Source organism: Heterocephalus glaber, unplaced genomic scaffold (assembly GCF_053883595.1).
Source record: "Heterocephalus glaber isolate CG9 unplaced genomic scaffold, H.glaber_assembly_v1.0 deba00001004, whole genome shotgun sequence".
NCBI lineage: Eukaryota > Metazoa > Chordata > Mammalia > Rodentia > Bathyergidae > Heterocephalus > Heterocephalus glaber.
Window position 1 is genome coordinate 5,276,666 of NW_028258179.1, and position 26,760 is coordinate 5,303,425.

Genomic DNA, 26,760 nt, shown 5'->3' on the forward strand with positions numbered 1-26,760 from the left:
TGTTATTTATAAGCCACGGAGACACTGGAGTTCTTTGGGCGCCGATCGGGGTCGGGTGAGGGCGGAGCGGGGCAGTCTCCAGAAGCAGCTGGCAGAGGTCCCCGAGGTCTCAGGGCTGGGGGCAGCCCCCACCCGAGCACATCCCTGCCTCCGGAGAAGTGACAGCAGCTGGCCTGCCTGTCACCGTCCCACCCTCCCTGGTAGCTGCAGGACTCCCGCCCAGGATCTGTCTTCAGCCCTGGCACCTGCCTCGTCACCTGCCCTGAGGTGTCAGATGGCGTTTCCGGCTCCTCTTCCCTTTGCCCCTCCACCCCCGCCCCACAGCTGTCCCCTCTGCCCACCCTCAGTCCCCAGCCTGCAGTCCGGAGGGGCAGACAAGGATCTGGTCCTTCGGGCCGGATGGAGGGGCCTGTGCTGACCCTGGGGCTGCTGGCTGCCCTGGTTGTGAGCGGTAAGAGGGGACATTGCCCCCGCTTGGTCCGGAGTGCACCCCAGGTCCCCTGTTGCATGGCCTCCTCCCTGGGCTCATCCTCAACTGCCCACTCCTATTCCCGCATCTCTGCCGGAGCGGGGCTGGGTCCCCTGCCCAGTCCCACTCATCCCTCTCCCCAGGCAGCTGGGCCCTGAAGGAAGAGGAGCGGCTGATCCAGCACCTGTTCCAGGAGAGAGGCTACAACAAGGAGCTGCGGCCTGTGGCCCGAAAGGAGGAGAGTGTGGCCATCACACTGGCCCTCACCCTGTCCAACCTCATCTCCCTGGTGAGGCACCCCTGCTGGGCTGGGCTGGGCCAGGCAGGAGCAGGGACAGCTTCTCCGGGGCCCAGATGCCCGTGAGCCTCCTGTACACGGGCTTCTCTGAGCCCGCTGCTGCCCACAGGCCTCCTGCCCCCGGGGGCCTGCTCTTCCCTTCCCCCAGGGCACCCCCACACTCCCACACCACCCCCATGCCACCCCCAGCGCCATCTGCCCTCTCCCCCCTGCCTGGTCTGCCCACCCACCCTGCTGGTCGCTGCCCAGCTGCCCTGGCTCCCTCTGGTGCCAGCCAGATGAGGTCCCCAGTGGATGGGGGAGGACAAGGCCTTCTGGCCAGCCCTCCTGTCCACTTACAGAAAGAAGTTGAGGAGACGCTCACCACCAGTGTCTGGATAGAGCACGTAAGGAGGACCCCCACGGTGGGGCTGGGTGGGTGCAGGCCCAGGCTCCCCTGTGCCCGTGTCCCCTTGGGGATCCCCAGTCCCTCGAGGAGGTGTGGCTCCTCCCTCCAAAGGACCCAGGCTCAGCCACCTCTCTCCCACCTAGTCTTCTGCTAGATGCCTTTAAGAGGATTGGGGTTGATCTATGGGAAATTTGTCACTTTATCCTGATCTTCTTCAGAAGACACTCTTCTACTAAGTGTCAGAACTGTCAGAAGTTCCTAATATAGACACAGATCTTCCGTCCACGTGGAAATAATGCTCCATGACAGATCAGAGTCCCCTGTCTTTCTCTGTCTCGCCAGAGCTCTTAGAGCACAGCTTTCAGACCCTGTTCAGTCTTTCCCTGGGAAGCAGGGGCCATGGGAGAGGCTGGACAGGGGCAGGGCCCACTGCTGACATGTTTTTGGGCTTCCAGGGCTGGACAGACAGCCGGCTACAGTGGGATGCCAGTGAATTCGGGAACATCAGCGTTCTGCGCCTGCCCTCTGACATGGTGTGGCTCCCGGAGATTGTGCTGGAGAACAAGTTGAGCAGAGCTGCCCTATCCCCCGCCAAGCATCTCAGGCTCCCCTGCAGCCTGAACCCTGGCTGCCTCCTCTCTGCTTCCTCCCCATCCCTGCTAGTCCCTGGCTGGCCTGGGCTCACAGCAATCCTTGTCCCTGTCCCCCAGCAATGACGGCTCCTTCCAGATTTCCTTTGCCTGCAATGTGCTCGTCTACAGCTCGGGCGAAGTATACTGGCTGCCGCCTGCCATCTTCCGCTCCTCTTGTCCCATCTCCGTCACCTACTTCCCCTTCGACTGGCAGAACTGCTCCCTCAAATTCAGGTGCACCCCATTTTCCAGCCACCTCCCCCAAGCACCCCGCCACAGCGGCTTCTGGCAGAGGCCCCGACTTGTCCTGCTTAGAGCTCCCCTCCCCACCATGGCCTCCGTATCCCCTGCTGGTGGCCGAGGGTCACCTGTCCACTGCCATCCCCAGTTCGCTGAAGTACACAGCCAAGGAGATCTCACTGAGGCTGAAGGAGGAGAAGGAAGACGGCCGCCCCTACCTGGTGGAGTGGATCATCATTGACCCCGAGGGCTTCACAGGTGCTGCTGGGGCTGGCCAGGCCCCAGGACACAAACATGCATCACCCATCACAGGGACACCTTGCATACACTCACAACAGGCGAATGAGGCCACCCTGAGTGGGAGCAGCACCCCGCCCTGCCCAGGCCAAAAGACCAGTGGGAGCCACTGAGGGTGGCCTTGGGGACACAGGGTGGTTGAGGAATGGGTGCCATCCGATGAGTGTCACCCCTGTACCTTGGCTGTGACCAGGCCCACTGCCCAGCCCTGTCCATCAGAGAGACCTGCATCCTGCTGGTCTAGCCTGGGGTATCTCGTGGACAGGGTCCCATTATCCCAACACTGAGGCCCGGGAGGGACAGCTCTATTAAAATCAGCTTAACTATCTTTTTTTTTTTTTTTTTTTTTTTGGTGCCTGGGATCCAACTCAGGACCTTGCACTTGTGAGGCAGGTGGCAGAACCACTGAGCTAAATTCCCGGCTCAGCTTTCTTTTTTTAACTTAGGCAGACATGCTCAATAACTGGGAACCTTATTATTCTATCTCCTTAATCCGCACCCAATCTATGTTTGGCTTGTGACATTTTTTGAGCCAAAACGAACTCCTTATTTGGACCCTGTATGGCCTCAGCTTCTATTTTTTCCAAAGAGGAAGGAAAAAAAAGCCAGGTGTGGTGGAGCACACGTGTAATCCCAGCACTTGGGAGGTTAAAACAGGAGGATTGCAGTGAGTTCAAGGCCAGCCCGAAACTACAGAGTGAGACCTTGTCTCAAAAAACAAAAAGAGGGCTGGGGATTTAGCTCAGTGGTGCCGCCGCCTGCCTTGCAAGCACAAGGTCCTGAGTTCGATCCCTGGTACCAACAAAAAAGCAGAGAGAATCCTTCACAGAGGAAAACCTCCCCCGACACTGACTGAAACCCAGCCCAACCCGGAGACCCCAGGCAGAACCTGAGCCTCTCCTTGCCCACCCTGAGGACCCTGCTCCCCCTGCCCCTGAGCCATCCTTGTGCCATCTGCAGAGAACGGGGAGTGGGAAATCGTTCACCGGCCGGCCAGGGTCAACACAGACCCCAGTGCCCCGCTGGACAGCACCAGCCACCAGGATGTCACCTTCTACCTCATCATCCGCCGCAAGCCGCTCTTCTATGTCATCAACATCCTGGTGCCCTGCGTGCTCATCTCCTTCATGGTCAACCTGGTCTTCTACCTGCCGGCCGACAGTGAGTGCCCCCTCCTGCCCTGTCCCGCAGCCCCCCACTTCCCCTGGGGGCCGCGTGAGGCTTCCCCCCGGGGATCAGGCCTGTGGCCAGTGGCAGCACCCCAAGTGCTTGGAGTGCTCACGAGGGGCTTCTTCCCCGGACCCAGGAGAACAGCTGCGCCATCCTGCTGCCAGGGCACAGCCAGGCCTGGCGCCAGGCTGCTGTCAGCTGTTGGCTTGGTGGCTGGCTGGGGGGGGTCTCTGGGGGGATGGGGCCTGGGGATGAATCAGGCCAGGCTCCAGAGGCAGATCCCACGATGTCAGGAGCAGCCCCTGGACAGAGGGTGGAGTCCACAGAACTGGGCAGGGCTTGTGGGGGGCTTCTGGAGGGGTGGGGCTTGGCCCCCGCAGTGGGAGAGGAGGAGCCGCTGCGGGACAGACAGCTCTGGCCTGGGTGTGGGCAGCACTGTGCCAGGTTCTGTGGGTGGGAGGCTGCACGTTGGGTGCCACGCTGGTCTACTGAGAACACTTGTCCCAAGTTAGGCCACACGTCCCCAGTCACCCAGCTAGTTAGTGGCAGAGCCAGAATTTGAACCCAGGCCCTCCGGGGCTGTGGCCTGGATGCTCATCAGGACAGCATGGCACTGTACAGTGGTGGCCGGCTCCACTGCGGGGACCCTGTGGGCCTGAGGTCCAGGGCGCAGCTCAGCCTGGCTTCCCAGGTGGTGAGAAGACTTCCATGGCGATCTCAGTGCTGCTGGCACAGTCCGTCTTCCTGCTGCTCACCTCCAAGCGGCTGCCTGCCACCTCCGTCGCCATCCCGCTCATCGGCAAGTGAGTGCGGCCTGTGCGCCCGCCCGCCCGCCCGCCCAGCTGGGCTCCAGCCTGAGTGTCGCCCGCAGGTTCCTGCTCTTCGGCATGGTGCTGGTGACCATGGTCGTGGTGATCTGTGTCATCGTGCTCAACATCCACTTCCGGACTCCCAGCACCCACGTGCTGTCCGAGGGGGTCAAGAAGGTGAGTACTAAGCCAGGCGTGGTGGTCCACACCCTGGGAGGTCGAGGCAGGAGGATCACAAGTTGGAGCTCAGTCTGGGCACCTTAGCCCTTTAGCAAAACCCTGTCTCCAAATAAAAAGGTTCTGAGGATGCTTATTCTGCTGTGAGCTTGTGACACTGCGGTTACAAGGAAGAAAGGGCTGGCCAGGGCGGAGCGCTTTCCTAGCATGAGTGAGGCCTTGGCTTCCATCCACAGCACTAAAAATAAAAATAAAAAAAGAAGAGGCCAGAAGGTGGGCGGGGTGCTCGGGACAGGGTGTCCCTGGCCTCTTGGCCCTCGCAGGCCCAGCGGCCGTTCTGGGCCCACAGGGGTGGTTTGGGAGCTCTCCTGTCTTTAAGCACCCAGAGGAGAGAGCTTGGAGTTTGGGCTTGGTCTGAGCTTTGGTCTTCGGTCTTTATCTTCAATGACAGAGCCCTGCTTGGTGGTGAGGGGTGGGAAGCTTTGGGAACCTAAGTGTGCATGGCGGGGATGGGCAATGGTCGCAGGGTCAGGTGGAGAGGCGGCGCTCAGCAGGAGCAGAGTCCTGGACACTAGGGTGTGTACAGCCTGCTCCACACGTGCACAACGCCTTTCTCCTGTCCCCGTGGCTGCCGAAGATCTTCCTGGAGACCCTGCCCCAGCTCCTGCACATGTCCCAGCCGGCAGCAGAGGGGCCCGGCCCCGGGGCCTTGGTCCGGAGAACCAGCTCCCTGGGCTACATCTCCAAGGCAGAGGAGTACTTCTCACTCAAATCACGCAGCGACCTTATGTTTGAGAAGCAGTCAGAGAGGCACGGGCTGGCCAGGCGCCTCACCACTGCATGTGGGTCCCTGGGGGCTTTGGGGCATGGCCCCCAGTTGGAGGTGGGCAGGGGCAAGCCTCATGCCCGACTCTGGGCCATCCCCAGGCCAGCCCCCAGCAAGCTCTGAGCAGGTCCAGCAGGAACTCTTCAATGAGCTGAAGCTGGCTGTGGATGGGGCCAACTTCATCGTCAACCACATGAGGGACCAGAACAATTACAACGAGGTGAGTGGCCAAGGGGTTGTCATGTACAGGTGTTCAAGCTGTGTACTGATCAAGTGTAACCCATCTTAAGGGGGCACAGTCCCACTTACACACACCTGCCAACTTACATGGGGGACTCATGGCCAGGCAGATTTCCAGGCATGTGTTCTCTCTGGGCCAGGCACCCACTCAGTGACACAGAGGGGAGGTGGCTCCCTGGGCAGGGAGGCCAGGCCCCTGCTCCTCAGCCACCCCGCACCAAGGCCCTGTCCCTCCCAGGAGAAGGACAGCTGGAACCAGGTGGCCCGAACGGTGGACCGCCTGTGCCTGTTCTTGGTGACGCCCGTCATGGTGGTGGGGACAGCCTGGATCTTTCTTCAGGGCGCCTACAACCAGCCCCCGCCCCAGCCCTTCCCCGGGGACCCCTTCTCCTATGACAAGCAGGACAGGCGCTTCATCTAGGGGGGCTCTGGGGATAGCTCGGAGACCGACCACCTGGGAGAGCAGCTGGCACCTGTTTCTGAGCTGGATGGGGCTCGCCAGTAGTCCTAGCACTCAGGAGGCTGAGGCAGGAGGGTCTCTGTGAGTTCAAGGCCAGCCTGAACTACATAGAGACCCTGCCTCCAAACAAACAGAAAGTCCCTGCTGCTCCTGTCTCACTCCTTCTTGATCACATCGATTGCATGTGATGATTTGGGAAGCTGGGGTGCATGGGGAGAGGCGAGCCTTCCACCAGCAGCCACACGTGTGAATGTGGAGGTGACTCCCTCCCCAGCAGGGCCCCACATGGAGTCCCTAAGCCAGAACCACCCAGTGAGGCTGCTCCTGGATTCCAGACCCTCAGAAACTGTGTGAGAGAATAAATGTTGTTTTCGTGACAGAGTCTGGGCTGATTTGTTACACTAGCGGTGGGGCCTCAGGGGAGCCACAAGCCACCCTCTCTTCTCCTGTTTTCTGGTCTTCGAGATGTGTGTAGGGAGCGTCCTGCTCACAGGTGTTGTGAAAAGTGAATTTGAAGCCGGGTGTGGGGGCGCACGCCTGTAATCCCAGCACTCTGGAGGCTGAGGCAGGAGGATCGCTTCGAGTTTGAGGCCAGCTTGGGCTACATAGTGAGTTCAAGGCCAGCCTGAACTACAGAGTGAGAGAGACCCTGTCTCAAAAAAAGAAAAGAAGGAGGAGGAGGAGGAGAAAGAAAGAAAGAAAAAGTTGAATTTGCTAGTGAGAGTAAGGTACTTAACCTGTCCTGTAAATTCAAGGGGTGGCTATTCAGCCCATTCCTTGTATGTGGCCCCAGGTCCCTGAAGATGGGATTCGGGGCTCCCACCTGGGTTTCCCGCTCAGGCCTGCAGCCCCCAAGCCGGTGTGGTGACCAAGAGGACAAGAATGGGGCGCAGGAGCCCATTAGTCCCCTCCTGGATGCACAGGCTCACTGCCACCACTGCTCAAACCATTTTCCTCAGGGACGGGGCCGCCTCGTTAGTTCTGATGGGCAGCAGGGGACGTTTGTCATCTTTAGCTGGAACTGAGGGAAAAGAAAATCCATTTAAAGCCAAGCCGACGGTGGTTATTTCTGCCTTCCAGTGTGAACTGCCCACAGATTGAAGGTGAAAGCCTGTAACTCCCCCTGCATAGGAAAACCGGCTGGGGCTGCCAGGGTCAGACAGCAGGGGGGTCCCTGGAGGGGCCCTGAATCCGGACCGCCAGGCACATGGCTGCCTCTGCCACACGGTGGCACTATGGCACCAGGTCTCGGCTGGTCCACTCTGGTCGCTTTGGACCCAGTTCCCTTTCCCTGCCCAGGAATCACTCCCAGGGGAATCCTCCCCAGCAGAAGACCAAAGTGGGCTCCTACAGTCCCTCCAGGCCAGCAGGGCCACCACCGTCCCTTAGTGGGCAGCAAATGCGTTAGGAATGCTCTGGGTTGCAAGGAACAAAAGCCTCACTGAGCCATAGACATAGTTTAAACTAAGGTTTCCTTTCTCCTCACACTGTCAGATTCAGGAGAAAGTGGGCCAGGGATTTAGCTCAGTGGTTTCGCCGCCTGCTGCGCAAGCGCAAGGACCCAAATTCAATCCCTGGAAACCCCCCCCCCCCAAAAAAAAGAGAAAGTGGTGGCTGTGCTGGCTCAGCTGTACAACAAAGCCTCGAGGAACCTAGGCTGTTGGCTGCCTCCGAAGCACATGGGCCTGCTTCCACCTGCTTGTTGACTCGGGTTGCAAACTGACTGCCACGGAGCCAACCTTTGCATTTATGTTCGGGCAGAGAAGGGGCCAAGCATTTCTCACTGCTCTTATCAGAAGCAAAGCTTTCCTAGGAAGATCTGAAGCAAGTCACTGGTCAAAACATCACGGGGCTGCCTCTGTGTGCAGGGAAGCCTGGAAAATAAGAATTGTCAGCCCTGCAAACCCCTGGGCCTCTGCGGATTCAGCCAGCCACAGATTGAAAATAATTGGGAGGAAGAATGTATACTGTGCATGTACACACTTTTCCTCGTCATCTCCTAAACATTATAGTGTAACAAATATTTGCATAGCACTTGCAGTTAGGTATGATAAGTAACCAAAAGATTAGGGAAGGGTTACACAGGAGACGTGCAAATACAGTACTATATCACATTGGTTTGTAGTTCAGGCTGCCCTTAAACTTACCATGTAACTCAGGCTGGAATCAAACTCCTGGCGACTCTCCTGCCTAAGCCTCCCAAGGGCTGAGATCACAGGCGTGTGCCACCATGCGCAGCTCACTACATCACTTTATACAAGGGACCTGAGCACTGGCTGACACTGGTATGTGAGGGGCCCTGGCACCATTCCCTATGGATAAAAGGGCTGGCTCTGCTTAGCTTTTTCATCGCCTGTACTAGCAGGTGGCAAAGGAGAAGGAGCTGTTAGAGAATGAGTGACGTCCACCCATGAGTGCCCCTTCCTGGGTCCTATCCCACTGCCTAGATCCCCGGGAGCCCCACCCTGGCGAGGACACCAGGGCTTCTCAGGCTGCCTGGAGCCCTTGTTCATAGATAGGAGCCATGACCTGACCAGAGGGGAAGGGGTCACCACCCTAGAACTCTGCCCTCGCTGACCCAGTGGGGAAGGAAGGACAGCCAGAGGTGTGACACCACCAGCCCTGTTGTGGCAGAGGTGGGCTGGGGAGGAGCAGGCGGTAGAGAATTGCTCTGTAGAGAAGGGCGAGGGCGAGGGAGCCGACCTGGGGGGCACAAGGCAGTCACCGTAGGTGAGTGTTTTCCAGACGGCTGCTCGGTGAGGGAGGCCCTGGAGGGGTGGGGCTGTCACAGGGAGCAGGGGTCTTGGAGCAGATCTGACCACAGGGACGGCAGGCAAGCCACCCCAGCTGACAGCTGACTGGGCCAACAGGTGCCATCTTTCTCCCCCCCCCCGCCCCAGCTGTGGAGTCCTGGAGGTCACCGCCAGGGGGCCTGACTTCCTGTTTGCTACCCACACTAAGCATGTGGACACGACGGGGTGTGGGGGTGCCTTGCTGCTGTCGCCCTGTCCCCCAGAACACTGGGGCAGTTTGGCCGTTCCTTCCTGCCCATGTATTGGGACATCCCAACCCGAGTAGTGGAATAGATGTCAAAGGCAGGTGGCGGCCACAAGGCCCCAGGGCACCAGCCTCAGCCCCACTCTTTCTGGGCACAAACAGCAGAGCAGATGGGGTTTGAGTCCAGCTCGTCTTTGCCCTCTGGACCTCTCATCTCCTCTGGGGAACACGACCTCAACCCTTGTCCCCGCTGTGTGCCTGTCCTCGTGAACCATAAGCTCCCATGAGCTCCCAGGGAGTGGGGCCATCCCTGGGTCTCTGCAGCCTTGCACTGGGTCTGCGGGGCGGTGTGGTCCACACTGGGGCGCAGAGGAGCCCTATCAGGGCCTGGACGGCCCCATGTTCCAGAGCCTTCTCAGCCCTCTAGTTGCAAAGCTGCAGGCCTGCGTCCTGTCTCAGGGCACAGGAGGACCTGACCTGGCCCCAACCCTGTGGTGTTGAGGTCTTAGGGCCACACGCACCTTTCAAGTGGCCTGTGAAGATGGCAGGCTGGTGGCAGAGGCGACGTGGAGAAACTCATGCCCAAGCCAGGCCCGTGCAACACCCCTGTACCTCCCAGAGCCTGACTCACTGCCAGGAAGTGTCCGGCCCTGGCTGTGTCCCAGGCGTCCCCGCTGGACACCAGCTGGGTTTGAGGGTGGGGAGGGGTGCTGTGTCTGCTGGGCCCCTCTCCCTCCCTGGCCAGGTAATCCGAGCCCGCATTGTTGTGCCCCCAGGCAGCTGACAATGCTGTGGTCAGACAGCTGGTGGTGCCGGGTGGGCTGGGCTGGCCAGGCTGGCGGGGCGGGAGTTTAGCCTGTCACAGGACACCCAGCCCGTCTCTCTCCGCCCTGGACTTGGGGAACGGGAGAGAGGGGAGGCACCATGCATCAGGGCCAAGGGTCTCTGCTCCTCCTGCCCCTGCTGGCTGCCTGCCTGGGTGCGCCCCAGGGGAACTGGGGTCTAAGGGGTCTGAGGCTCCGGGAGCCTTGCCTCAGCCCTGTGTGTCTCTAACTCCCCACTGCCTCCAGGCCCCACAGTGAGGCTGAGGCTCCGGCTGTCATTGCAGGGGCCCAGGGCCGCAACCAGGAGGAGCACCTGCTGGCCAACCTGATGCACAGCTACGACCCTCACCTTCGGCCTGCAGAGCGGGACACGGACATAGTCAACGTCAGCCTGAAGCTCACCCTGACCAACCTTATCTCTCTGGTGAGTTGGGGAAGCAGGGAGAGCCACGGCCTGGGCACTGGGACCCTCTGGGGAGACAGGGCACCCAGCTCCAGCACCCGGGAAGGAGGAGAGCCCAAGAGTCAGGAACCCCTGTGGTTGCATGGGCGCCAGGTCCCCAGGAACTTAGCCCTCTGTTCTGTACCCCCAGAACGAGCGAGAGGAGGCCCTCACCACCAACGTCTGGATAGAGATGGTAAGAGGCCACCCTGCCCCTTCTGTGTGTAGGGGTCCCTACCCTGAGTGCCCCTCGGGCTGGACTCTCACTTCTGGGGCCCTATATAGCTCAGAGCAGAGGCCTGGCAATGCCCCTGCCCCCTCTCATAGCAGTGGTGTGACTATCGCCTGCGCTGGGACCCGCAGGACTACGGAGGCCTGTGGGTGCTGAGGGTGCCCTCCACCATGGTGTGGCGGCCAGACATTGTGCTGGAGAACAAGTGAGCAGGGACCAGAGGGATGGGGCCGGGGATGACAGGGTCAGGCCCAGCGGGATGAGGAGGCGCTGGGGAAGGGACAGGGTGGAGGGCCCAGAGCAGGGCAGGAGCTGGGCCAGCAGACCTGGCCCCATCCGCCACCCCCCCCACCCCACCCCACCCCCGTGATCTGGGGCCAGAACAGTTTCTAGAAGCACTGTCAGGTGTCCGAGTGGGATGGCAGGGAACCTGCGGGGAGCAGCAGGGATTCCAGGTAGGCACTGGTCAGGTGAGAGGCTGGGGGGTTAGTGTCCCTGGTCCCATCCACATAGGACACAGGGCCGGGTGGCACTGTGGGGTCTGAGCCCACAGTCCTGTGGCCCCGCCTCTGTGCAGTGTGGACGGTGTCTTCGAGGTGGCCCTCTACTGCAATGTGCTGGTGTCCCCCGACGGCTGCATCTACTGGCTGCCGCCTGCCATCTTCCGCTCTTCCTGTGCTGTCTCTGTCACCTACTTCCCTTTCGACTGGCAGAACTGCTCCCTCGTCTTCCAGTGAGGCTGTTTATGTTGGGGGGTGGTTGTGTCAGGGAGCCGCTTAAGAGGAGCCTGGGCAGGGGTAGGGTGTTCTGGTGACACCTAGAGGCCAGGGGCCTGGCTCCATCTCCCACTAAGTCACTAAGTTGCCCAGGCTGGGCTTGAACTTGCAATTCCCTTGCTTCCGCCTCCACAGTCCTGGGATCACAGGCATGTGCAGCCGTATTCTGCAGGAGTTTTCTTGCAAGGAAGCCTTAGGGAGGCTCCCTTGATAATCAGACCTAGGAGAACCTCTCACGGCGGGCATGTACTTTCTACACTGTAGTTGGTGGTGGTGGTGACAAGGACAAACACACTGGGCCCTGGGCTCTTTGGCCAAGTGATAATACGGCCCTGTGCCTCCGGGCCCCTCCACTTAACATCCTGTCCCCAAAGAGCCCACACCCCCTGGCCCCCAGGGCTTATGGAGAACCCAGCCTTGTGGGGCTGCAGTTTTGAAGCCAGGTGCCTACACTGCTCTCAGACAAGTCAGTGAGTCCATGGGTGCATCTCCCCAGCCCTGGCTTACCCCGTTCCTCTGTGGGCTCAGGTCCCAGACCTACAGCACCAGTGAGATTAACCTGCAGCTGAGTCAGGAGGACGGTCAGACCATCGAGTGGATCTTCATCGACCCCGAGGCCTTCACGGGTAACCCGCGCCCGGGGCTCCCAGACACCAAGCCCCCCACCCTGGGTCCCTGCTAGATGTGGCCACAGTGACAAGGCCTAACCAAGGTGACAGCAGTCCAGAGTATGTTCCTGTAAAGATAATTTTCTCTGAGGACTCCAGCTCTGGAAATCAGGGGATCATTATCTAATCTTGCGCCCCACCTGTGTCCCTGGATGGTGCTGGGCCACGTACTGCCCCAAGGCTGGGACCCTGGGCTGTGGGTCTGCCTGGCCCACACCCCTCTGCCCCTGGCAGAGAACGGGGAGTGGGCCATCCGACACCGCCCGGCCAAGATGCTGCTGGACGAGGAGGAGGCGGGCCACCAGAAGGTGGTGTTCTACCTGCTCATCCAGCGAAAGCCGCTCTTCTATGTCATCAACATCATCGCCCCCTGCGTGCTCATCTCCTCTGTCGCCATCCTCATCTACTTCCTCCCCGCCAAGGGTACCTGGAACCGTGTCCCATGCAGCCCCATAGGGATGCTGGGGGGTCAGTGCAGGGCTCGCCCAGGGCACAAGTAGCACCGAGACCCCGGCTCCTTGTGGGCAGAGTAGGGCGGGCTGCAGGAGACCCACCCTGAGGGCCTCTTGTCACGAGCAGCGGGCGGCCAGAAGTGCACCGTGGCTATTAATGTGCTCCTGGCCCAGACTGTCTTCCTCTTCCTTGTGGCCAAGAAGGTGCCCGAGACATCCCAGGCAGTGCCACTCATCAGCAAGTAAGGCTGGGCCTCCACCAGCAGACCAAGGGACGGGGGTGGCACCTGGGCATGGGGTGCTCAGGGGCCACTCAGCCCCTGCCCTCCCCCACGACAGGTACCTGACCTTCCTCATGGTGGTGACCATCCTCATTGTCGTGAATGCTGTGGTCGTGCTCAACGTGTCCTTGAGGTCCCCACACACGCACTCCATGGCCCGAGGGGTCCGCAAGGCAAGGCCCCTCCTCACTTGTTCCCGTGTGCCTCGCTCTGTGCCTATCCCCAGCTGTATGCTCCCCTGCCCAATCAGCAGCAAACCTATCCCTCCAGCCTTCGAGCTCGAAAGGTGCTGGGGATACTGCGTATATCAACCTACTTAATCTTCCTAAAACCCCTACGAAGTGGGTGTTAGAAACATCTCCATCTAACACATGAGGAAACAGGCTCAGAGCAGTTAAGTAGTTTGCCCAAGGTCATGCAGCCAGAAAGTGAGGGAGGCAGGACTCTGTCCTGGCAGTCACACTTGAGTCCCCTGTGATCTGCAGCCCACGTGCAGCAGGCAGTGGGGCCCTTGTGAAGAATGCAGATTCCCAGGTCCACCCAGCATCCTAGGCCAGAACAGCCGGAAGTGTAGGGCAGGAAGCTGTATTTGTCATACAGGCCCTGGTGATCCTGATGTGCACAAAAGTGTGAGGCCCCAGGCTCTGTGTGAGGACAGAACAGCCAAGCTGCACAGGGCCACGTCATCACCCCTCGCGTGCTGGCTGCAGGCCCAGCAGCATGAGCCCTTCCACTCTGGAGCTCAGCTGGGCTGGCCAAGCCGAGGCCCCAGAGCAGGACGCTCACTCCCCTAGCAGGTGTTCCTGCGGTTCCTGCCCCAGCTGCTGCGGATGCATGTTCGATCACTGGCCCCAGTGGCTATGCAGGACACCCGGCCCCGGCTCCAGAATGGTTCTGCTTCAGGGTGGGCCAGGCCAACTGCGGAGGAGGTGGCCCTGTGCCTGCCCCGAAGTGAGATTCTCTTCCGGCAGCGGCAGCAGAACGGGCTGGTGAGGGCGGCACTGGAGAAGCTGGGTAAGGCCTGGATGTGCCACTGGGGGCACTCCTACCCAGGGATCCCAAGTGGCAAGCAAGGGTCCAAGCTGGGGAGAAAGGGACTGGGGGAATCTAAGCAGAGGTCACCTTCTCTGCCTGTTTCTCCTACATTTTACTCCCAAACCTCGCCCTCTGTCCCCATCAGAGAAAGGCCCAGAGCTGGGGCAGAGCCAAGAGTTCTGCTGCAGCCTGAAGCAGGCCGCCCCAGCCATCCAGGCCTGTGTAGACGCCTGCAACTTCATTTCCCGAGCCCGGCTCCAGCAGAGTCACTTTGGCAGTGTAAGCGGGTCACGGTGGGGTGGGGTGAGAACAGGGGTGTGAGATGGGGGCAGGATGAGTGTGTCGTCCAAGACAGGGCACTGGATGGAAAAGGCAGAGCTGGGAACAGAGAGAAGGGATCCGGGTGGAGGTGAGAAGGGTCCAAAGTAATGGAGGGTGGAGGCCCAAGGACAGGAGAGGGAGGCAGGGCAGGGCCTGGCGGTGCCCTGCTTATCCCTCCTCCCACCCATCCCGACCTCCAGGGAAACAAGGAATGGTTCCTGGTGGGCCGTGTGCTGGACCGCGTCTGCTTCCTGGCCATGCTCTCGCTCTTCATCTGCGGCACTGCTGGCATCTTCCTCATGGCCCACTACAACCGGGTGCCCACTCTGCCATTCCCTGGAGACCCCCGTCCTTACCTGCCCTCCCCAGACTGAGCCAAACTGTCACTGCTGGGCACAGGGCAGTCCCATTTTCAGGTTATGCTGTCTTGCCAATTGTGTTCTTCCGACCCTGAGGTCATAAGTGTGCTCTTTGGGAAGTGCCTGCTGGGGCCATGTAAGCCAAAGGGCCTCAAGAAAAGCTGGAGAAATAAAGAGTTGGAATCCTGGATTAGTTGGGCATGGGTGCGTTGCTGGGGCCGGCATCCACGTGGCATTGGCCAGCTCATCCTGGAACCATCCCCTCCTCCACTGAGTGCACTCCCAACATTCCAGGGAAGCGTTTTGGACTCCCATCATTCTACAGCCCTGAGGGTTCTGTTTGCATGATTCCCCCAGCTGGGCAAGGTCCTAGCCCTCCAGGCCTGGGACCAATTTCCCTTTTATGAGTCCTCTCAGCAGGAGGCCCTGAAGAGAGGTGTAGTGTGGAGAGCTAATAGGGCAGCAGCCCAGGCTGGCTAGCAGGCCCTTCTCCTGCCTGCTGGCTGTTGAATGTACTCTATACTTGTGTGCTTTTCTTGCCATTGATCACAAAAGATTTCTTGAGCTTTATTATCTGTTTTCATTGTTAAGGTTCCTCACAGCATCAGGGACAGGCCGGGGTTACTACTCCATGTTTCATATGGGCAAATTAGGACGTGGAGTACAGGGACTCCCCAGAGCACTAGTGGCTCCAGGAGAATTGGAGTCCAGAATTCCTGACTCTGACCTAATCTCAGCCACTCTTAACAACGATTCTATGGCCTGAAAAATGGGCCCTTCCTCCCGGCTTCTTGAAAGCCAGGATATCTGCACTGGTTCCAAAGGATGGCTAAAACCAAGAAGGGTAAGCAACGAGGCCTGGCACTGGGCTCTGCATCCTGAGGAGACATTGATTGGCCTCGCTTGGGGCCATTCAGGAAATACGATGACCAGCTGAGCCCTTCCTGAGCAACGAGGCCCTCTGAGTACCTGGGGCCCAAGGTTTATTGGCAACCAGGGCGCAAACTGAGCGCCAATCTCTTACGTTCCTTGAGGCCGTTTCATGGACACAACATTCGTTTCCACCCATCCTCACCGCTGGGCCAAATGTGGGGGTAAATGCGATCCAAAAGCACCCATAAAGCGCTGACAACGGAACCTCCTGGGAAGAGGAGAAACGTGTCCTAGCACAGGGTTGTCGGCTTTGGGGCTAAACCTGCAGCAGATTCATTGCATTTTCTCCTGCTTGTATGTCTGGCTCAGTCGAGGCCATAAGGCCCGGGAAAGGGTGGGGGTAGCGAGCTTTTATCCAGGCGCCAATGTGACTAGATGAGCCCCTCATTGGTTTTGTCACCTTGGCGCTACTTCCTCAACCTCTTGGAAAGCCTCAGAGGGCAAAGGATTAGCGCTGTAGCTCCTGGCACACAGTAAGAACTCGAAGATGAACACCAGCTACCATTTGTTGAGCGTTACTGTTTCTCCGACCTGACAGGGTCCCTAGGATCTGCCGCCAGCCTGAAGAGGTGGGGACGCTAGCAAGCAGCGCCAGCGCGGGCCCCGCCTCCCAGGTTCGGAGAGAGGCGGGACGCGCACGCGCGTGCGCACTGGACGTGAAGTCGGCTTTGAACTCAACAGGGAGGGCAAAGCACGGGCAGTCGCCGGTCCCGCGTTTTTTGCGCAGGCGCTGTGGCCCGTCGTCCTTGGAAAACCATCCCGCACCGCACAGAGCCTGAGCGTCGACGTTCCGCTGCGTCCCGTGCAACCGGAAGTGTCTGGGCCCTTGGCTGACGGACCGGGTAGAGCGGAAGTCACTCTGTGAGGCAGTGGCGACAGTGGCGGCGAGAGGATGAACAACAAATTCGACGCGTGAGTGGCATCTAACCATCCTCTGGGGCCCCCTCCCTAACCGTTTCCCCGCGCCAGGCCCCGCGGGAGCTTGGCGGAGCAGCTCTGCGGCACTGGCCTCCCTCTCCTGCCGGCGGGGCCGGACCTGGAAGGAGGGGGCTGGGGAGCTCGTGCCGCGGGGTCCTGGGACCACAGGACCGGAGGGTGAAGCGGGGCCCCGAGGAGGGTGGCTGTGCCCGGAAGGAGATTTCGGACGCTCCGCCCCGGAGGGTGCAGGGACCTCGCAGCTTGGGGTTCCGCAGCCTCCCTCGCGCGCGCTCTCTGGCTTGGGAAAGTCACTCTCCCCTCGGGGCCTCGGCTTCCCCTTCTGCCCAGTGGGGACAGTAAGGGCCTGTGTCGTAGAGTTGTGCAGCAGCAATGAGGTAATGGGCTCCGTGGCTGCTTCGTTACGGAATTCTCGTCCTCTTCCTGCTTCCTTTCTCCAACACCGCGCGGTTGCCCAGTCCCGCACTCTCTTAAGTACCACTCTGATCCCTAGTTCCAGCATTGGACTGTTTGGAAGTGGAGAGAGGAAATGTCCGAGTGTTTTCGCGTGTTAACCCCTAATGATTGTATTTTATTTTTAATTCTTGGTGAAATTTTTGATTTTGTGTGCATGTGTGTGTGTGTGTGTGTGTGTGTGTGTGTGTGTGTGTGAGGTGTTAGGGATTAAACTCAGGGCCTCCGCACTGACCTACATCCCAGCCCTTTTTTATTTTTTGTTTTGATTTTAGATCTCGTTGAGTCGCTAAACTGCCCAGACTGGGCTCAAACTCCTGCCTTAGGCTTCGAGAGTAGTGGGATCACCATACCTATATTAGTGTTTCACAAAAATTGTGTCTTGAGATAGATTATGTTTTTACCTCCTTTTTAGTCTAATCTGCCTCATCTGAAGACCTAGATTTCTAGTCCCACACCCACCAGTTTTGGGGGGGTTTTTTTGGTACCAGGGATCGAACTCGGGACCTTTCGCTTTTGAGGCAGGCAGCAGAACCACTGAGCTAAATCCTTGGCCCAACAGTTGAGGGTGTTATCTTTTTTTTTTTGTACCGAGGATCAAACTCGAGTCCTTGCACTTGCACAGCAGGCGTGAAACCACTGAGCTAAATCCCCGACCCCCCACCAGTTTTTTGTTGTTTTTTATTTTGAGACAGGGTCTTGCCATGTAGCCCAGGCCGGCCTGGAACTCACAGTGATCTCCTGCCTCAGCCTCCTGAGTGCTGGGGTTATGGGCGCGCACCACCACACCCGTTCCACCAGTTGTTTTGACAGCAGAAAATTTCCCATTTTACCAGGATAGTTGCCCTACCCTGCTAGAGGGGCCAAATCACACTCACCTATGTTTAGAGTTGTTTGTGTAAATTGCTGTGATGAAATGTAGATACAAAGTAGGATTACTGTTAATAGGTTGTAATCTGATGGTGCTGACAGGAAATTAGGGTTTTTCTAAAACAGTGCTGGTAATGCAAATTAAGGGGGTACTGAGTTTCCAGCACTCCAGGCTCCTCTTCAGACACCTTTCCTGGTTACTAAGAGCTCTCTGCATCTTGAAATCACTTTTCTTTTTTTTTTTTTTATGGTACCGGGGATTGAACTTGGGTCCTTGTGCTTGCACAGCAGGCAGCGAAACCACTGAGCTAAATCCCCAGCCCTCTGCATCTTGAAAAAGCAAATGGCTTCTCTATCCCACTTAGCTGACTTCAGCCCTGAATAGACCCCTTACCCAGCCTCGCTCCCACAGAAACCCTGCAGTACTTAGCTCTGGATCCAAGTCTTGCCTGTATGGAGCTTTACGCGCCCCCCCCCCTTTCTTCATTGATGTGGACAAATGAGATCCTACCCAAATTGTGCAGGGGTCTGCAGTAAGAATGGAAATAAAGGTTTTGCAATAGCCGTCTTCCTGGTATTTCTGTTCTTTCTAATAACTCTGGGAATAGGGTCTTGTACCTGTTCTTACAATGAAGGAGATGAGGCCCTCTGAAGTTAAGTAACTTGCACGAGACAGAGGAAAGGCCAGCCCAGATTTGGTTCAAGTGTTTCTTGACAAATATTAACCTCAGTCATGTTAATTAATTGTAATTATTAACTGTTGTACCGAGCCAGGATCTTTTAACATCTGTTCTCTAGCTTGGCAGAAGAAAAATTTTTTCTTTCAGTTGAAATTGCTGAAGACAGCACTTCTGCCCCTACTCTTGTTTCTGTTTTGGTTTCTTCACACACACATTTTGCAGGGTTTAGAGTATTGTTACATACTTGTAGTGGTGATTCTTCACTGCATCACCCTTGAGGATGTGTTCATCAGAATCCTTTCGAGCCAGTACCTGGAGCTGAGACAGTGTAATCAGATAAGCTCAGGTTAAAGAGCACTAACCTCCTTTACATTTTGGGTTTTGCTTCTGTGCATGTAACCAAAGATTGTGACTCCTTTGGGGAGGGTTGCCGGGAATATATACCTGTCAAGTCTTGAGACACTGCTGCCATTGATCCTGTTGATGTGTGAAATCTTAAGATGTTTTCCCAAGAACTGAAGTTTTAACTGGGATAAACTTGGTTTTCAGATTTTGGTTTTCTAGATGCCATGGTTGATTTGTCACTGTTTGCTCTGTATCGTAGGCTTTTGATCCATTCGTTAAACTATTGTCTGAATCACTTATTTGGCACTCATCAGCTTAATTTTAGAAATCTTAATTAAACAGATCTTTATTTTATACTACTGTCTGATGCTGGAGATTCAAAGGTGAATTGGATCAAGTTCTGACCCATGCAGATTTGGTCTAGCTCAGAGAGTGTGAGGAAATACCTGGGCAGAAGCCTCGTGAACTAGCCAAAATGCCAGTATTAGACAGCCTCCAGTGCAAAGTGCCTGCCTGAGTCTGCGGAGCACTGAGTTTTCATTCTGGGCTGTACCTTGGCTCAAATCCAGCTTTAAGTTGGGAAGAGCAACCTCTGGGAAATAGGTTGTATTTGCCTAAGTGTGGGCTTAAAGGGCAGGGTGGTAGTTAACTCCACCCTTGAGAAATAAAAGCACTAGGTGAACTTTCATTAGGTTTACATTTTACTGTCTCAGAAGAGAGTGAGGAAGTAAGTAGCCTAGGGTTCACAGTAACATTTTTCTTCTCTGCCAGTATTTTGGTTAGTCTGTTTCCTAGTAGTGATTAGCAGTAAAACTTTTAAAGAAAGGAACATACATTCTTTTCTTGAGATTAGCAAAATGAAAGGTGATGGGGTGACTGCCTTTCTTCAACCAAGATCTAATGGAGGGGACCAGAGAGGCTCTAATGTGAGTTGGAAGCAGAGAAGAAGAAATGTTTTGCGTTGCTAGGGTATGCCCTGTAGAAAGAAGAGAGTGAGAACCTATCTGCGTCCTAAGTTGCTTTGGAGCTGTTCTGGATCTGGAACAGAACTGGCTGAGACAGCGTAGTCAGGCTAAATGTAAATACTTATATGGGGAAGTTCAGAAGAGGGGAGCCTGGGGCCGGGGATTTAGCTCAGTGGTGCTGCCACCTGCCTCACAAGCCCAAGGTCCCAAGTTCGTTCCCCAGTACCAAAAAAAAAAAAGAAGAGGGGAGCCTGGCATAGCCTGTGTTGGGAGAGGTCAGGAAAAGCCTGTAAAGTGGCAGAAAGTGAGTCCCACAGGACAGTTGACTAGGGGAGGAGGCAGACCACACACTGAGAATAACCTGTAACTTAGGGGTGAGATTGGGGATCTGCACTTAGAGTCATGTAACTGGAGTGAAAGGATTTTGTGGGGAGCAGGCAGGAGATGCTGTTGGGCCACATGGGCAGAACGAGGTCTTTGCACCATGCTGTGTCTCAGGTCCTTGAGGACGAGCACTGTACTAGGTGATACACAGTAAATGTTTGGTAAACAGTGTTAATTTTTTTTTTTTAACAGTGGTAATTTTGAACTCTCTGGACTTTTGTAGTTGGCAGGCTCCTTTTGAAAAGAAAAATAAGCAGCACAAGTTTAATTGGGAGGAGGATGTCTTAAGCACAGATAATGGCCTCCTAGAAGTCCAGGAAGACTGAACAAAGCCAGAAGATGGCAGCATTAACGACAGCCAAGCCCTCCCTCCAGGTTCTCACCTCACCTGCTCCATCCTCTTTTCCTCCGTTGGCTTTCTCTACTTTTGTTCCTCATAGCTTTTCTTGTATGGGTCCCATATACCTGCTCCTGAGTTTGTGGTGTTTTCCTTGCCTCAGTGAAATACTGAGGGAGAAATCTGCTCATATTTTTGAGCAAGGCCCTGAGGCATTAGATTACTAGCCAAGCTGGACTGCTCCTTCTTTAGGTACTGGGAGTTGAACCCAGGGCCTTCACATTGAGCTATGTTTCCACCCCTTTCTTTAATTTTTTACCTTGAGACGGGCTCAGTCACCAAGTTGCCCAGGCTGGACTGGATGTAACTTGTGATCCTCCTGTCTCAGCCCCCCAGAGTGCTAGGATCACAGGCATGCACCACCACGGCCAGCTAAAGCTGCAGTGGTCTTTGGTCGTGTCTTGGCCATGGTGAATATGGGTGGACCCTGGCACAGGGCACTAGCAGCTGCATATCTCCTAAGGCTCAGGCGATGATGTTGGCAGAGCAGGCACCCTGGGATGTGGCCTGCTCATCCTGCATAATATTTACTGCATGCTTTGTACAGTCACTGGGAATTCATGGGGAAAAGGAGAAAAACCTACAGATGCAAAATATTCTAGGATGTGTTTCTGTATCTGTATAGGATAATGTTTGAGTTGTATTTTGAGCATTTCTGGTACCTGGAGCCAGAAAGATTATTCTGGAAAAAATCCATGATGAGTGAATGGTCCAGCTCAGTCTTTCATTTTTCCTTTTCATTTGACATTTATTCAGTATCTTTTTGCCTGAGTGCCAGGGATGCTGAGATGATATAAGATACTGCTCTGAGAGAACCCACCACCCAGTAGAAAAACACAGGTACTGGGAATTGAACCCAGAGTCTCATGCTGAGCTACGGCTCCAGCCCTTTCTGAGGAATGGTGCCTCAGGCTGTAGGGTGGTGTTTGCAAGTGGCCCCGATGTGGGAACACAGGTTGCTGGGGGAATCAGTTTCTAGAGGAACTTACATGTCATTGTACTTTGTCCCGGAGAGTTGGCATCAAAGGGCCGGGGATAGTCAAGTCTTCAGGATGAAGTGAAATAATCAGACTTAGGTGTAGAAAGGTAATTATGGTGACATGTGGAGGATTATAAGGAGTAGAGATTGATGTCGGGGGAACTGTCTCAGAATTTATCATAATTAAAGTAACAAAAGAGGGCTGGAGCATAACAGTGAGGAAGGCTAGAGGAGGTGGTAAGAATTGGCAGTATAGATAGGTGCATTTTTAACCTTGATGCATAGTGTTACAGAGTTATTTTAATCCACAGACTTCTCATTATTGACTGTATTTTTGACAAAGAAAATGATCCCCTAAGCTGTGTTTGTTGTGTGACTTGTTAGGAAATCAAAAGACAGTGCTTTGTGGAGTTTACAAGTTAGCTGATGGGCATTTCATTTTATTTAACCTTCTAGTTTGGGTGTCTACATTCTTTTGTCCTCTCATCTCAGATACATCTCAAGGGCCTGTGTTTTGAGTGACCTTGAGTTCCTTACATGTAGTTGGTATGACCATGTGGCTTTATTAGGTACTAGGAATCAACTTGGTCATGGAATAACACTGTTTTGCCATCCCATTCAGCTTGAAAGATGATGACAGTGGAGACCACGATCAGAATGAAGAAAACAGCACACAGAAAGATGGTGAGAAGGAAAAAACGGAACGAGACAAGAGTCAGAGCAGCAGCAGGAGGAAGGTGTGCTTTGTGCTTAAGACTCAGTTATCTTATAGAATCTGTTTATCTGGAAGACACCAGGTTAATTTGATGGTGTCCTGTTTTGTAGTATCTGGGTTTGTTTTTGTTTTTTGTTTTGTTTGTTTTTTTGGAGACAGGGTCTCATTTTGTAGTTCAGGCTGTTCTTGAACTCATTCTGTAGCCCAGGCTGGCCACTCACAGGAGTCCTCCTGGCTCAGCCTCCAGAGTGCTGTTGCCACCAACCCCAGCTCTGGGGTTTTTGTATTTTTGTTTTTGTTTTGAGACAAGGTCTCGCTATGTAGTTCAGGCTACTAGTTGCCTGAACTAGTTCAGTTGTACTCACTGTGTACCCCAGGCAAGTTTTGAACTTGTGAAAATCCTCCTGCCTCAGCCTCCTGAGTGCTGGGATTACAGGCATACACCACCATACTCAGCTGGTTCTGTTTTCAAAAATCGAGTGTGGAATCCCTAGAGTTCATTATGGGCCTTAAACCTTTGCTCTTGCCACAGGATCTTAAGATCCTGGCTCACTTAGAGCATTCTCCTTTCTTGGATAGAGGAGGTTAATACTGGCACTCAGGCTGGTAGCTGCTTCAGAAGCTGCTGCTGAGTATTTCAAATCCTACATGTCCCTTAAACTTTTAGGCTCTTAAATCAGTAATAGTCTCAAGTTGAAAGGAACTTGGAAAAGAGAAAATTTAGGGAATGAGAGATAAGTGAATTGGTTTTTCCCTTGAGACATTAAGGAAAACATTTATTTAGCTCAGTGGTTCCGCCGCCTGCCTTACAAGCGGAAGGATCCGAGTTTGATCCCCGGTACCAAAATACTGAGTACCCTCCAAGTGTAAGCACTTTTCTGCTAAGTGCTAAAAAGCCCCACAGGTGAATGTGCCTGTGGGTCGAGGACCTTCCATTTAATAATAGCTGTGATAACAGTCACTGGCATTTATTGAGGACTTACTTTGTGCCAGGCACTGGGAACTGTACATCTACAAATTTGTTAGATTCTAGCTAGGCATGGTGGCATACCCCTGTAATTCCAGCACTCGGGAGGCTGAGGCAAGAGGACCACTCTGAGTTCAAGGCCAGCCTGCACTGCAAAGTGAGTGAGACCTAGTCTCAAAAAACAAAAAAACAAAAAAATTTTTTTTTCACTTGATCCTCTTAGCGACCCTTTGGATGGTTATTATTTTACCTATTTTGCAGGTAAGAAGGCGAAGCACAAACAGAGTAAGCAGCCTGCCACTCTTATGTGACAAGAGTGTCATGGAGGAGGCAGTGCTTGGCTGTGTGGGCATAGGTTCTTGGAATAAGATGGAAACGTAAATACCTGTGACATCCCAGGCATAGTACACTCTGGCAGGCTGAGGGAGGAGGAGTACAAGTTCAACCCCAGCCTGGGTCACTTGACAGCTGGGTCACTTGGGCTGAGAATGTAGCTCAGGGTGAAGGCTATGTAGTGCCCCACACACAGAGAGATAAAAATACTAAACTAATGTCTGTGGTTAGAGGTAGAAAGCTATGAAAGTCGTAAGAACACAGATAAAGTGTTCCAGGAGTTTAGAGTCATTAACACACTGAGGAAATGGACTGTGTGAGCAGACTCTTGGGCACAATGCAAGTAACTGAGATGGTATTCTAATTGTGGAAGTGATAAAAGTGAGACAGTAAAACATTTCTCAGTCTCAGACCATGTGACACATGCCTAGGGCTTCACCTACCTTTTTCACTTCCCAGGCTGTTGTCCCTGGACCAGCAGAGCATCCCTTGCAGTACAACTACACTTTCTGGTACTCCAGGAGGACCCCAGGCCGTCCCACCAGCTCCCAGAGCTATGAACAGAATATCAAGCAGATCGGCACCTTTGCCTCTGTGAGTACTTGATGGTTTTTTGGGGATTTTTTGGTTTTTTTGGTACCTGGAATCAAACTCAGGTCCTTGCACTTATGCAGCAGGCGGCGAAACCACTGAGCTAAATCCCCGGCCCAGTACTTGATGGTTTAATGGAGTGTGCCTTGGTAGGATATTCATGCCTGTGTTTTTTGTTTTGTTTTGGTTTTGGTTTTTTTGGTACAGGTCTTCGAACTCAGGACCATGTGCTTGCGAGGCAGGAGCAGTACCACTGAGCTAAATCACCAGACCTTTATGCCTGTGTTTTTGTCAGTGTGTTTACCTACCCTCCTGGTACCCTGGTTAACATTCTGGTTTTCTTACTCGAGTAACCTTAGTCCCATGGTCAGATTTGTTCATTCTTAGGTTTCTCATTGGCCGTCCATAGTTAACAAGTAAGTATCAACAAATATGAGAATGGTGGTTTTGAGCAGAAGGACATATACGTAAAGGATGTGTATCTGTGTTTTTTAAAGTAGATACTGAGTCTTAATGTGCAGAGTGACATGGAGGATACAAAATTTTATAGTTTTTGATATCCTCATGAAGTTGGACAGTAAATTTGAAAGCAAAGTTTGAAATTTTCTTTTGTATTTAAGAGCCTCCTGTTAAGATTTTGGCTAAGAGTGATTATCCGTAAAGTAGCATCCTTTTTCTGTGTTCAGAAAGAAAATGGAATCTCCAGTAATTGCTTTTGTGGGTGCTATCATACAGTGTTCAGGGTTTAGCTCATCTCCCCTCAAGTGACTAGTTTATAAACCTGGAGATCTGACTGCATTTAACATCACTCTTGTTTAATAAAGATTATTACTCACCTTTGTGTGCTGTGCATTTTCCTCTCTGAACAGGATCAGATACAGAGTTGTCACTTTCTTGAACTTACTAAGATATTTGCCCTGTTTGAAATGCAGAATCTAGAAAAGAATATAGTATTGTTACAATAAGTAAGTATTGCAATAAGCTAATAAAGAGGAAGGATAGGGCCGGGGATTTAGCTCAGCGGTTCCACTGCCTGCCTTGCAAGCGCAAGGTCTCGAGTTCAATCCCTGGTACCAAAAAAACAAAATAAAGAGGAAGGACACAGTAAGTAATGGACTTATTTAGTTTCCTTCAGTTGTTACAGTAGCCTTATGGCATCGTATTTTACAAATGGAGGATGTGAGGTTCCAAGTCTCTCATACACAAGTTGGGAATGAGCATTAAAACTCAGGTGAGATGGACTGTGAAAGTCAGATTCCAAAGCCCGACAGTATACCAAAATGCATGGCACAAGGTTACAGTATTTATTTTCCATTTCTTATTCATCAGATACACATGTTTAACTGGTAATAAGATTGCTTAATGTGAGATCAGCACCGTTGCTTTGCTGTATCGATACAGCTTCAGCCCAATCCAAAGGCCTTGTTTGGTTGGTAGGCTCTACTGCCTTATCACTGGTAACTTTAGATTTGTTTGAAATATTCCAAATAGCTTGTACATTGCTGCACACTTGATTCAAGAAATGCTTAATGAATTGAAGTCTGTAATAAGGTTCTAAAAAGAATTAAGACACAAAGCCTGCTTTGGGGAATAGGGCAAGCCCGCAGATTTCTGATACAAGGTAGACAGTGACTGGGGCTGTAGGAAGGACACTGTCTTAGTTGCTTCCTTATGACTGGGGCAAAGTACCCAACACCCACAACTTACAGGAGGAGAGCTTTATTTTGGCACACACTTTCAGTTCATGGTTGGCTGGCTCCAAGACGGAAATAGCATGGTGGAAGAGCCCAGCATTGAGGCCAGATGCTCATCCCATGGCACCCAGGAATCAGGGAGAATGGAGGAGCTGGGGAAGGAGATACTTGTTACTAGATCACATTCCCAGTGACCTACCTCCATCCAGCCGCCCCCGCCTCCTAAAACCTATAGCGACACCATGATCCAGTCACCTGCTAAACGCACCACATCTGAACATATGAGGCTTTTAGGAGAAAGTCTAGATGTAAGCCATAACAGCATGGCTGGAGCACCCTCAGGATTCAGAGGAAAAAAGCGTCCACCTTGGGGAAAGCTGCCTTGGAGCATATGGGCTTAAGATTCAACTTAAAAGATTTGAACAGATGATAAGAAAGGAATTCTTGGTGGAGGAAACAGTAGAATTAAACTTTTAAAATAGTTATGCCTTTTTTTTTTTTTTTTTTTTGGTACCGGGATTGAACTCAGGACCTTGCGCTTACAAGGCAGGCAGTGGCACCACTGAGCTAAATCCTCGGCCCAGGCCTTTCTAATATTCCTGAACCCATCACAAAAGTTGTGAATACCTACTCTTTTGGGATGTCAGACAGCGTGGGTAGAATGCCAGTCATTGTGTTAGAAATAACTGGTTAGACATTTGGAAGGTCAAAGAAGAAGCTGGATTGGGGAATATGATTTCATAAAGGATTCTGTTAAATTACTTTGGAATAATTAGGATTACAGTATTTCTAATATTTTTCTTTCCCTCATAAAAAAAATCGTGTATGAATTTACCCAACTTGTACAAAGAGAGTTTGTGTTTTATTTTTCTGTCCTCGTGGCATATATGTTAAGTGCTTTGTCGTCGGCACATGCATGAGTTGATGCACTTTCAATACTCACTGGATGCGTGACAGCATTTAAAGTCTGATCATGGAGTTCAAGACATCAGGAAATAGCTCTCAATATTAAATTCCTTGCAGAAAAGTAATTCCAACCAGAAGCAAACTGTGGCAGTTATGTATCAAATTGATAATATGGGGGGGGGAGAATTCCATTGTGAAACCTTTTATCAGATCCAAAGT

The 26,760-nt window shown here is 53.8% G+C and overlaps 3 protein-coding genes across 13 annotated transcripts in view; all 3 read left to right on the plus strand.

Moving 5' to 3' along the window:
- The first annotated feature begins 236 nt into the window (after positions 1 to 236).
- On the plus strand, positions 237 to 6,383 carry Chrnd (cholinergic receptor nicotinic delta subunit). Of its 5 annotated transcripts, none has more exons than XM_004868065.3 (12): positions 237 to 451; positions 613 to 758; positions 1,109 to 1,153; positions 1,611 to 1,720; positions 1,866 to 2,021; positions 2,176 to 2,285; positions 3,285 to 3,485; positions 4,186 to 4,297; positions 4,366 to 4,480; positions 5,118 to 5,322; positions 5,408 to 5,526; positions 5,785 to 6,383. In XM_004868065.3, the coding sequence occupies exons 1-12, from the start codon at positions 400 to 402 to the stop codon at positions 5,965 to 5,967; spliced, it is 1,554 nt and encodes a 517-aa protein (XP_004868122.1). In that variant the 5' UTR covers positions 237 to 399; the 3' UTR covers positions 5,968 to 6,383. The 5 variants fall into 5 exon arrangements, with proteins under 5 accessions (XP_004868122.1, XP_021102743.1, XP_087065534.1 ...); XM_021247084.2 differs by having other exon boundaries at positions 1,611 to 1,688; positions 1,885 to 2,021; XM_087209408.1 differs by having other exon boundaries at positions 305 to 451; positions 617 to 758.
- A 3,478-nt stretch (positions 6,384 to 9,861) lies between these two features.
- Positions 9,862 to 14,583, plus strand: Chrng (cholinergic receptor nicotinic gamma subunit). The gene is made up of 12 exons (XM_004868067.3): positions 9,862 to 9,982; positions 10,112 to 10,251; positions 10,421 to 10,465; positions 10,597 to 10,706; positions 11,079 to 11,234; positions 11,806 to 11,903; positions 12,180 to 12,368; positions 12,525 to 12,639; positions 12,737 to 12,851; positions 13,476 to 13,692; positions 13,859 to 13,992; positions 14,235 to 14,583. The coding sequence occupies exons 1-12, from the start codon at positions 9,928 to 9,930 to the stop codon at positions 14,406 to 14,408; spliced, it is 1,548 nt and encodes a 515-aa protein (XP_004868124.1). The 5' UTR covers positions 9,862 to 9,927; the 3' UTR covers positions 14,409 to 14,583.
- A 1,400-nt stretch (positions 14,584 to 15,983) lies between these two features.
- The window catches only part of Eif4e2 (eukaryotic translation initiation factor 4E family member 2), a 29,114-nt gene continuing 18,337 nt past the window's right edge, over positions 15,984 to 26,760 (plus strand). For 3 of the 7 annotated variants that reach the window (XM_004868070.4, XM_004868071.4, XM_087209409.1), the window contains exons 1-3: positions 16,039 to 16,238; positions 21,958 to 22,072; positions 23,810 to 23,944. In XM_004868070.4, coding sequence (XP_004868127.1) covers positions 16,219 to 16,238; positions 21,958 to 22,072; positions 23,810 to 23,944 — 270 coding nt within the window. In that variant the 5' untranslated portion in view covers positions 16,039 to 16,218. Of the gene's footprint in view, positions 16,239 to 16,486; positions 16,640 to 21,957; positions 22,073 to 23,809; positions 23,945 to 26,760 lie in introns of those variants that run through there. The other 4 variants (XM_004868068.4, XM_004868072.3, XM_004868073.4 and 1 more) reach the window with 4 other exon arrangements.

Coding starts and splice junctions, on each gene's coding strand:
- Chrnd (XM_004868065.3), top strand. CDS start 400: ATGGAGGGGCCTGTGCTGACCCTGGGGCTGCTGGCTGCCCTGGTTGTG. Junction 2,286..3,284: donor TGACCCCGAGGGCTTCACAG/GTGCTGCTGGGG, acceptor TGCCATCTGCAG/AGAACGGGGAGTGGGAAATC. Junction 5,527..5,784: donor ACCAGAACAATTACAACGAG/GTGAGTGGCCAA, acceptor TGTCCCTCCCAG/GAGAAGGACAGCTGGAACCA.
- Chrng (XM_004868067.3), top strand. CDS start 9,928: ATGCATCAGGGCCAAGGGTCTCTGCTCCTCCTGCCCCTGCTGGCTGCC. Junction 10,466..10,596: donor CCAACGTCTGGATAGAGATG/GTAAGAGGCCAC, acceptor CCCCTCTCATAG/CAGTGGTGTGACTATCGCCT. Junction 11,235..11,805: donor AACTGCTCCCTCGTCTTCCA/GTGAGGCTGTTT, acceptor CTGTGGGCTCAG/GTCCCAGACCTACAGCACCA.